General features: G+C 34.3%; 1 protein-coding gene across 1 annotated transcript; it reads right to left on the bottom strand.

The window, feature by feature from the left end:
- Window positions 1-1,794: 1,794 nt before the first annotated feature.
- LOC150095337 (astacin-like metalloprotease toxin 1) lies at window positions 1,795-8,758 on the bottom strand. The gene is made up of 10 exons (XM_090410344.1): window positions 8,687-8,758; window positions 8,425-8,451; window positions 8,200-8,240; window positions 7,919-7,994; window positions 7,633-7,750; window positions 5,348-5,523; window positions 4,547-4,771; window positions 2,884-3,018; window positions 2,555-2,799; window positions 1,795-1,977 (listed from the first exon to the last, which is right to left on the bottom strand). The coding sequence occupies exons 1-10, from the start codon at window positions 8,754-8,756 to the stop codon at window positions 1,891-1,893; spliced, it is 1,200 nt and encodes a 399-aa protein (XP_090266470.1). The 5' UTR covers window positions 8,757-8,758; the 3' UTR covers window positions 1,795-1,890.
- Between the last annotated feature and the right edge of the window lie 2,798 nt (window positions 8,759-11,556).

The following is an 11,556-nucleotide window of genomic DNA, read 5'->3' as shown; positions in this document are numbered from 1 at the left end:
AAATTTATTATGCTCTTATAGTTGATTCACCCATTTATGTGTTCTTGTCCTATCTTTGCTCTGGACTCGGCTTATTCATTTTTATTTATCATTTCAAGTTTTTCTTCTCATTGAGATTACTTTTCGAATCTTTTTCACACTTCTACTTTTTTGCTCACTAATCTTTTACTCATGATTAAAGATCGGGAAAACACTTTAAAATAAAATTAAAAAAAACTAAAGAAAACAATTGCAAAGGAGACACGAGATATGACTATCAAAATACTACGTGATTATCAAACGACATAAATTTTGACGATAAATTTGGAACATAGTGTACATGGAAGTAATGTAGTATGTCATTAAAAATAACTTTGTAAAATGTTTTAAATCGGCAACTAAATTTTTTCATCCCCGTGAGTGATTTTTTTAAAATAGTTAGCGATAAAAATGTACAGATAGAAAAATTTTTAAAATCTGTAATATTTATTTTTAAGATGTATATAAGCGCACTAATCGAATTTGGGTATAGAAAAAAATTGACGCACTAATCGAAAACGCACTAATCGCAGGCGCATTAATCGAGGGATTGCTGTACTCTTAAACTACATGAAGAATTTGTCAACACGATCCTATCACATAGAACTGGAAGAAATGTGTGCGCATGAATATAGTGTAATAATAAATTGTCTTATAACAGCAGCATCTTCGTTTTCCCCTCCTAGTTTGTGCACTGCGTTATAAAAATGAAACTACACATGATCTTTCAGAAACTTTATTTTCACAGTTCAGTCTTTGTCCACCTTTGAATGATTCACAGAAGCCATTCTACTGGGTGCACTTCCGACTATCAGCCAATATACAAAAAGACTTTTAGGCTTAAATTTTTTTTTTCCCGCCACAACAATGTCAGTCATTTCATTATGACTTTTAGATGACCTGGAGGATTCACATCGGGATTCATGGCTAACTAGTATAACATTTGCGCTCCCATACGTTCCCACTACTTTTCTTATTACGTTCTTAGTCATATGAGGAATTATGTTCCAATTTTTTTTTTTTTTTTTTGTAATTCCTACCTACGAAAGGTTTATAACTTTCGTAAGGGGGAATTAAGTATGTTAGTACTTGGTAGATTAAAGATTTTTATGTTAGTATTACATTTTTATGCACTTTTTGAATAATCGGGACACCTCACTCTAGGGATCAAATATTGAAAATCTTCAAGCCATTTCAGGGTCTTCAATAAGGAGGGTAGCTGTCTCATACCAAGTTGATGATAAACATCGATGCCCATGGCAAGATCGAATTCGCAAGCTGTTGGGTTGGAGATATGGATATGGTATGTTGAGCACTCGACCACCCAGGCTTATAAACTTACGGCATCACCATCGATATCATTTTTTATGGTGAATTTCATGACGATATGGGAGAGGGATACGTTATTATAGGCTAATTATAATACGCAGTATGTTATTATAGGTTAATTATTATAGGCAATATGTTAATATAGGCTAATTGTAGACCCTATGTTATTATAGGCTAATTATTATAGGTAATATGTTATCATAGGCTAATTATAGACACTGTGTTATCATAGGCAAATTATAGAGACTATGTTATTATAGGCTAATTATTAATGGTATTATAGGCTAGTTATTGTAGGCAATATGTTATTATAGGCAAAGTTCGCATTTTGCGACCTGCTTCCAATGAATATCTTTCTTATAATGTGGTCTTTTGGAAAAAAGGTTGAAATCGGAAATTATTTCTGTTCTGAAAGAAATTTTCCATTAAGACACAAAAGATTATAAATTCAGTATTTTATTCAGTTTTTCCAAATAACATTTTAAGCAGTGTGTTTTTATTCTTTCTCTCTCTCTCTCTCTCTCTCGCTGTGTCTAGTTTTTTTCAGCACGGCCTCGCAGCTAGTTTGAAGTCATCCAGTGCTACTAGGCCTCCCTTGCTCGTATCAGGCTTAAAGGCATCGAATCCAAACTGAAATAAATTAAATTAAATTATTAATTATAATTTTATTTCAAAATAAAAAATAATAATCAGTGAATTAAGTTCATTTTTCTTTTTTATGTGAATTTCTTTATGTGGATCCGCCAGCAATTCTAAACGTAGCATTATACTTCGAGTGATGTAACGGTTTTTTATTCACTTCCAAGTGCTCTAACTTGGACAGAGTTTAAGACCCTTCTTTAAGAACATTATTTTGTTTATCAATAATTTCTGAAAACATCGGATTAAATTTTAAATAAACTGTTGCACTGTTAATAATGTTTTTTTTTTGAATTAACAATATGACATACTGTTAATATATTTTCAGCACGTATGGAAAATTTGCATTTTTCATAGAAATGAAAATAATTGTTTAAATACTATAAAAGCGTTATTTCGTGTCCTAGGAGACTGTCATTGTTGTTGTTGTGCTACACATCAATACATTACATGAAATATAAAATCAAAGCGCAGGTATGTTAAATCACAACAATGACAGTCATTGAGGACACGTGCATAATATTAATTGTTCATTACGTAATGATGCAGCTTTTAAGGACTTTCTTACCAATATTTTATCGTCTTTCCAATCGATGTTGAATGACAAGTCCTTCCATCGGTTGGATGTATCGCCAATTTCGGCGATTTGAGCAATTTCAGAGTATATCGCATACAATTGCACCTTATAGTCTCCACTTACGTATAACTTAAAGGAGAGACAAACCCTTCGGGGCCACTGGATGGAATACTCGGGAGTCAGAAGGCGCGCGAAGTTTCGCACAGCGTAATTTCCGTCTACTTCCATGTAGGTGCCTAGAACGAAAGAGAACGAATTGTTTTTGTTGAATAGAAGCATTTCAAACAAATATAAGAGAGAGAAAGAGAGATTTTACTTACCTGTTCTTCCTCCAAGAGAGCCTCGTTTCCTTTCCCAGATGTCAAAATTTCCATCTTCATTTCGCATGTCACACTCATCCATTTCAAAATTACAGATTACGTCCGGAATTGGAGCAGGAGTGGGTCGAATATTACCTAGAAAAAGAACGAAGTTTGGTCATTTTTTTACAATATTTCACTCTATCAATTCTGTGCTGACTTCATATATACTCGTCTGAAGAATTATAACATTATAAGTGAATGAAATACTATAATAGTGCACCAAAAGGATACGCCAAACGTTTGAAAAATTCAGCATATTCAAATATCACAAATAACTAAACGACAACGAAGCAACAAGACGTAAATCAAATAGGCAGCTCCATCAACTCGAGAGATCACTTGGTGGATTACTTCGACTTTAAGTTGAGGAAACAAATATGACTGATGGTGTTCCGTTCAAGTTACTGAAAAATTATGTCGTTGATAATTTAGAATTTTTCAGTAGCCATTCAGAAAGTTGTTGGAACATTCATTTTTTTGTTTGGTGGGTGAGGACCTTCTCTTATATTTCTCATCTGGAAACTCTTTTTTAAGCTATAATATTTTCGAGAAAGTAGAGAATCGCTAGCTGATCAAGTTGTTCATCTGATAGCAATCCAGAAAGGAACCTTTGCTTGCTCGGATTCGGTGTAATAAATAGTTCATCTGCTGAGAAGCATTATTATTATTATTATTTGTGACACCTCCAAGAAGTCCGAAGACTCATCGCGGGAGGATACCTATTGTACAACTCTCCGTCTCCACCACTACATCGATCATCTATTACCAATCAGTTACGTCAGCGCCATCAACTGCCTACCACCACCACCACCACAGCTAGTATTTTTTGTCTTTAAATTGCGTGTTCTGAAGGGCCGATTTGTCCGTATGCGAGATGAAAAACCAGAGTTTCCGGGAGAAAAAACCCTACTACCTCCGTATGAGATCAGCTAACTCACCTTCGATTTATGATTATATTAACGATATTAATATATTTAATTAATGGTATTAATGATAAAGTGTCATATATATCTTCAACATTAACTGCATAAATACTTCAGCATCGGATGTCTTTTGTGAATGTCTTTAGATGGTAAGTGATTTCTATTTCCCAGAGTGAGACCATCACCGTGCTGCTCAATGGAGGGCTGAAGAGAACAAGATTTTCTGATTAGTCGTCTTAGTCCACCCATAGCATTAATGTACTCTAGGTTTACAACCATTTGGTTCTTTTTTTGTTTCTTTTTTTTACTCCATTCATTACTCAGACGTACCATTCAGCACTATTATTTTAAGTTACTTTAATTGGTATTTTCAGTATTAAGTTAGGTTCATTTTTATTAAATTTCAACTTAACCTTCATTACGTTAGCTTCCTCTTTATTTTTGCATAGTCCGGACACTCTGTTCTAGAAACCAAACGTAGAACTTTTTCCAGCCATCCAATAAGCAGGGAAGTAATTTGGAACCGGGCGTTGAAATTAATCGACCACTTATGAACAATTAATAATTAATATATCAAATTTAGTGGTGTGTGTGTGTGTGTGTGTGTGTGTGTGTGTGTGTGTGTGTGTGTGTGTGTGTGTGTGAAAGGGAGAGAGAGAGAGAGAGAGAGAGTGAAAGAAAGAAAAAAGTGTACTTACCATAGCATTGATACAAGCGATTGACCTTCTTTGCATCGGTTGGGCTGAGTTCGTTTTTTTCAAATTCATCCGGTACAAAAACTCCTGGTATACGAGAAACCATTGTCAACGCTTTGTCGTCTTTTGAGAAGGAAATATTGCCGTACAACATGATGGAATCAAAGTCAAAGTGCTCCAGGAGAATGTTTTCCCACGGATTTAACTTCAGAAATGCGTACCTGAAATCTGAGATGACATAAATCAGTGAAGAGAACTTGATATTTCTTCTTATGTGCTTCATTAGAAATATCTTTGGATAATAAATATAATTTTAAGCATTAAAGCATGTCTTTAAACACTCTATAAGTGGACATGAATTAAACGACAATCATCGGTCAAAATTCCTAACTTCTGAGAAAAGTTAGGAATTTTAAAGATTTTCACAAACAAGAGATTTCTGCTTTCTCAAAAAAAAGAAAAAAAGAAAAAGAAAATAAACCAGTATGAAAACGCACACATGACAATCAATTTAAAATTTCGAATTAATTTTAAAATTTTAATTTAATTTTTAATTAAAATTTCATTAAACTAAATTAAATATTATATTTAATTTTAATTCAATATTTAATTTAGTTTAATTAAATGAAATTACATTAAATTTAAAATTTTAATTTAGCTTAATTTACATTTAATTTCAATTAAGGAATAGAATTCACAACATTTCCAGGCCGATTATTGGTTAATCACTGCCGGGGGGGGGGGGGGAATTATCATTACGCTTTTAGTTCCTATAGTAACCAAAGAACAGGAAAGTATTGTTACTTGGTTTGACGTTATCCCACAAGATGTCAACATAGTTGTCTCTATCCGATCTGCTGTGCTCGTGCCAAAATCCGAGAGCGTGACCTAGCTCGTGAATCACCGTACCTCGCACATCGCAACCTTCCATGAAGGATAAGACCTGAACTCCAGTTTGCATTCCCACATCTGACGTGCAACTGAAATATAAATGTTACATGAGATGCTGCACTGAATTTTAATGATGCAGAACTTTATGATATTATAATCAGAAATTTTATGTTAATAATGTCATCCAAATAGACGATATAAGGCAGGAAATTGATTGATTGTGTGGCAATTGGTTTCGAATGTTTTGAGAAGATGATGCCGAGTGGGCCTTCCAATAATTCATCAAGAAACCAAAATAAATTGTAAGCATGATAATTCATTCGGTAAAGGATGATTGTCATGCCTGATTTACCTCGTGGAAGTACCTAAGAGGTTAATATTAAGGCGCTATTGAGTTTCAGTTATCGGTTTGGAAATGCTGTTGGCCAATGTATTTAATTTTTTTTTTAATGCTGGGCCCATATTCGAGAGGTTGGCTGGTCAACCTATAGTACGTTAACACCGCATATGGGTAGTGGGTTAGAAAAGAAGAAATTTGTTTACATTTAATTTAATGTAAATTAAATGTAAAAGCCTTTATGTTGTATTCCTTGGGAATACGTCAGGGGGAAGACTGTTCCACAGTACCGCAGTGGCAGGGATGAAGGAGGAGGTAAAGAAACTTGTTCTGTGGGTTTCGAGGTGTACTGTGCAAGGATGTTGGGCGGCAGCTGTACGTGTTCCAATGGGCTTAGTACAGAGTGGGGGAATTATTGATGCTGTTTCCGATTAACATTCCCCATGGAAATATTTATAGAATATACAAATTGCAGAGACTAAGCGTCTATGTGAAAGTGAGGGGAGCAAGTTGGTGAGAGAGAGAGAGAGATGGGTCATTTATCAGTCTAATTGCTCTCCTCTGTATTGAGCCAAGCATTCTGAAGGAGTTTTTGAGAGCCCACTCAAAATGTGAGAGCAATATTCGATAGCTGGGCAGATTTATGATTTGTATGATGTTAACAGCTTTAGAGGTGAAGTAGAGTCTTGAGCGAAAGAGAAAACTTAGTTTTTTGGAAGCTGAAGATTTAATAGTTATGATGTGTTTATGCCAGGAGAGACTTGATGTCAGGGCAATTCCGAGAAGAGAAATTTCATCTTGTCTGAGAATTTGAGTGTTATCGAAAACAATGCTGGGGAAAATGGCTCTTTTTTGTGAGAAATAAGACAGAACTGAGTTTTACTAGCGTTGAAGTTGACGAGGTTATCTGTGCCCCATCGAGGATGGCTTGGAAGTCAGAATTACGGGCAGTGGTGGTTGATGTTCTGGGGGTTGGGATAATTGGCACAGGATCAACAATTATTTATCTTGAAGAGTGCTAAAATATTCTGTACCATGTTTAATACAGATACGATTTAAATGGATGCTAAATGAATAAATATTTTTTATTTTTAACTTTATTTTTATAAGCCCTCATTATGAAAGCTGGTAAAAGTTATTACAGGAGTGCGTATAGTTAGAGAATTAAGTAGTAGGAGAGACGTTGAGATTGTGTGTGTATGTGTGTGTGTGTGTGTGTGTGTGTATAGCGGAGCAGAATAGAGTGGCGTTCCGCGATGAGTTATTACACTCTTTGGAGGTGTCACGTAATAATATTAATAGACAAACAATTTGTCGAAATCTGTTAAACGATACTACCTGAAGAGGTGTCTGTGGATCATAAGCAAAAGAAATTACGCCGGAAAACCACAAAAGAAACGATCATTAAGGTTACTCAGCGGAGTACAAAAAACATTTGCTCTCTAATATCATCGAGTGTACGCCAATAATAGAAAGGCAACATCGGAATTCAAACTGCAGCCAACCAAACCATTTTCCATGATTAGGCTTAACACGCTCATTGTTTAACTGGTGAAAACGATTAGGAAACATTTGAAGACAATTAATACCACTTAGTCATTAAAAAAAAAAGCATACTTTTAAAACATGTTACATTATTCAAAAATTTAAAAGCTTAATAAAATAGTTAGAAGAAATTTCATTCAGTTTATAACTTTCTTTTCGAAAGGATCACACAGTCCGTCCCGAAATAAGTACTGTTATTGATGTCTGCTATTTTTTTTAAACGTTTTGATATTGCTATGTTATAAATAAACTCATGTTAAATTATAGTTGGTATTTGATTAAAAAAAAAATATTTATGCGAATTTTGCATATTTACCCTTCCACTGGCTTGAACAAGATATAGTCCTTCACTCCATTTACCCAACGTTTAAACTGAATGCAAGTTTTCTCATGGTAGTCCCTCATTCCATCCTCGATGAGAGCTCTGTATTTCTCTGGATGATACGTAAGAAAGGTATTAGAACAATAACACACAAGTTAGACAGTTCAAATGGCAATAGTTGAAGAAAACTAAATGAGATTTTAAGAAATGCGTTTGGTAACTTTTTTCAATGTTTCATAGATTTGCTTTTAGAAACTTGAAAATTAAGACAGCGTCTTACCTATGGACGGGTCGATACGATAATGTACGACACCATTGGGCCATAACTTCGCTATATTCGGAATGGCATTCTTATCCTGGAAAAAGAAATATATTTTCAAATGAGGATTGATCAGTCGTCTCCACACACGCAAAAAAATATTTTTATAGACCATACACAAGTGTCGTGTTCTGATCATTGATACGTAATGAAATATAAACTGCAAAATGGAGAGATTTAATCTTCAAAAGGAAAAAAAAAAATGGAGTAGTAATTCCTTTGATCAGAAAACATTTACTTACCGCGTAAGGATCTATGCCTGTGATATCCCCTTCAAAAAGAGCTAAAAATGCAAAGATCACGTGTTATTTTAGAGCCAAAATAGATTATTACAACATTTGCTGCTGTGTGTGCGCGTGCGTGCGCGAGTATTAAAAAAAAACAGGAAGACTGATATCAGAATATTCCTAAGTTTTAAAATAATATCTGCATATATTCTTAACAACTACAAACACAAATATTCTTACCTGGGTTTTCTCTAAGTTTTCGGATTTCTGAAAAAAAAAAAAAAAAAAAAAAAGTCATTCTTATTGAGAGAATGAATTTCAACTTACGAGTATTAAGCTATATTTCATCATGTATCGCGTACATTAATAGAGGATCAAATAACCATAAATAAACTCCCTGAGAAACAAATCCATTTTGAAGTGTCTTTCTTATTCCACTGTTTTATAAACTTCAGCTCAGAACTAAAACGTATTCAAATAAAATTTTACGAAACAACCATACCTTGCAAAGAGAGACTTGTTTCGTGGGAATAAACAGTTCCCACGAGGGAAAACACCAAAAGAGTCAACATGATTCAATTATGGCATCAGAGAATGGAGTTCGTTGAGCTAAATACCACTGTGGTCCGGTGATAAAGGTGAGATACCGTGGGAAAAACAGCGGCATTATCTTATCTCAATAAGATCATATATTACAAAAAGCTCATCTTGTATCACAGCTGTGTCGTCTCCTTTCGGATATTTTGCACTGTTCACAAGTGGAGAATGGCACAATGAAAAGCCTCAGTGTTGAATTCCTGCTTTTTTTTTTTTTTTTTTGTGAACCGTCAGGGTTTTACGACCTTCGCCAAGTACAAAAGCTATACTCATTTATCTATATGGGAGAAGTTTGGAAGGGAGACAAACTATGACAGAGAACAGAATATGGTCCGAATTCGGGCTTTGCTATGGATTCCGAAACTACTATAAGAAGTTCGTTTATACTATTTACTTAAATATACTTAACTATTTATCTGAAAACAAAAACGTTCTAGATTAAATAGTAAAGTTAAATAGTTAATCTAACATGCGCACGAACTATAACAATTAAGTAGGAAAAAAAAACTAGCGTAATAACATTTTTAATATGTTAAAACGATATTTCGAAAATGTATTTATTTTTTACATTTTATATTATACATTTATTTACTTTTTATAACCCGGATGAGCTTATGTTCTTGGGTTATACACATTTGTCACTGTTAAATTGTATTTGTATTAAGTATTGCATTGTATTATTATTATTATATTACACGTCCAGGGAGTCCAAAGACTCATTGAGGGAGGGTATCAGCTCTACAACTCGTAGATTTGATACCCTATCGTCTCACTACACCGCTAACCTTCATCATCTAACACTAACGCCATCTTCCGCCGACTACCACCACTAGTGCTTTCACAGACAATCACAAACATCCATTTCCAGGGCGGGATTCGAACCCGCAGCTTTTTTGGTGGAGAGCGGATACCCTAACCACTGGGCCATCCAGGCCAGGCCAGGTATTGTACTAAATAAATTTCAGGGGCGAATGTTATTCTTGAAATTGACGCTTGCTCTTGTTATCATTCAGGGAATGAGAGATGTGATTGAAGTCTGATTAGCGGAATAATGAATTACTGACCATTTAAAACTGTGTACAGGTAACCCTCGTATAACGCGGATGTTAGGTTCCGCAGAAATACCGTGTTATATAAATCGCGTTATGCGAGTCTCAGATCACAGAAAAAGTAGGGTTATGTTCTGAAATCGTTTTTTTTAATTATATAAACAACAATGACATATCCAACAAAAAATATTTTTATTTAATTCAGATTCATATTTAATTTAATTCAGATTTTATTTAATTCATATTTCATAGAACAAATACATAGTATTTTATACTATGTATTTGTTCTATGAAACAAACACATAGTATAAAAGTATAAAAATTACAAATTGTACTTAAAATTCATTGCACATAATGCATAAATGTTTTAGGCAAAATAAAATAGTGCATATTTTAATCTTTCATAGCACGAGGATTTGAGGATTGGTTAATAAACACTGCTTTTGTCATGTAATCCCCTGATGCATTAACAAAAGCAGTAGAGTAATTCTATCTTTGGAAACTTTGAATCCAGAAGCTGATCTTTCATTTTTCGAAATATAGGTGCGTTTTTGCACTTATTTCCAATATAACCTGGATTCATCCGCATTGAACACCCGGTCTGCACTATAAATGTTTATAAAGACTTGAGAGTTTTTTGTTTAATAAGATTTCTATCCATAGGAATTTTCTTTTGAGGTGCAATCTTCTATCGAAATCATTAGAGATTTCTCCATTTTTCCATTAGAATATCGCGTATACGAGCAACGCGCTTTGCACTTATCGTTGACCCAGCAATAAACACTTTCTCGGATTTTATGTTCATTTTGTTTGATTGTTCGAACTGTTGATTCATTTAAATTCAAAGTCCCTGCAAAAACTCCTGATTTTTCTCCATTTTTCAACCGATCCAAGATTTTGAATATTTTTCTTCGAGAGAAATTAATTTTCTTTTCATTGTTGGTTTTTTCCCTTTCGTTGCAGTTTGTAGCCATTACTATAAAAACAATTTTTTACACAAAAAAGCAAGCATTACATATTGTATGTAACTCACCAAAAAATAAAGTGCTCAGCTTGAGATGAACACACTTATGATTTTTAATGCACTTTCCTGGCACAAACGAGGACAATTTTCAACAATAAACGTTTTATACGGTAAACAATTGAGGTACATGCGTGCTAAAGGGTATTTCCCCTAATATAAATTCGCTACTTAGAATTACATGCGGGATACAGGCAGACACAAATTTAACGAAGATAAAATTTGATTTTTAAGTCGCGCGGTGAAAAACATATGAAAAGATAAAGGGTTACTACAATTTGTAGACCGTGTTTTTATCGGAACCGTGTTGTATAAGTACCGCATTCAACAACGGTTAGTACAATTTTAGACCGCGTTATATCGAAACCGCATTCTAAAGTACCTCGTTATACAAGGGTTACCTGTATTTAGAAATTTATGTACATTTAATCATACAAATAGATTTATTTTACAAATGATATACTATCTTATTCAATTTAGATACTTGAATACAAATTCTACCCTACGGTTCTTCTCAGTGAACTGGTCAATAACATCGTCATAAAAAGTTGGTTGTAACTTAATTTTCCAAGCAACACGCACACTTGTAAAGGCTGGCTGAAGCTCACTGGCTAGAGCTACTTTGACTGCGTATGGCCCGTGTAAGCAACAGGGTGAGATGACGTAGAAGAAGTGGAAATGGCTATGCGCGAGCATGAAATCACA

The sequence above is a fragment of the Typopeltis vanoorti genome, chromosome 20, assembly GCF_054136105.1.
Source record: "Typopeltis vanoorti isolate ZY-2024b chromosome 20, IOZ_Tvanoo_1.0, whole genome shotgun sequence".
In the NCBI taxonomy this organism is placed as follows: Eukaryota; Metazoa; Arthropoda; class Arachnida; order Uropygi; family Thelyphonidae; genus Typopeltis; species Typopeltis vanoorti.
Note: the sequence above shows the minus strand (reverse complement) of the source record. Positions and strands in the feature narration are given on the sequence as shown.

What these genes read in the sequence shown, in the direction of transcription:
- LOC150095337 (XM_090410344.1), bottom strand. Translation starts at nt 8,756, where the DNA reads ATGTTGACTCTTTTGGTGTTTTCCCTCGTGGGAACTGTTTATTCCCAC. An exon ending in TCGTATCGACCCGTCCATAG is followed by an intron (nt 7,751 to 7,918) that starts GTAAGACGCTGT and finishes CGTATCATCCAG; the next exon opens with AGAAATACAGAGCTCTCATC. An exon ending in CTCTCTTGGAGGAAGAACAG is followed by an intron (nt 2,800 to 2,883) that starts GTAAGTAAAATC and finishes CTTTCGTTCTAG; the next exon opens with GCACCTACATGGAAGTAGAC.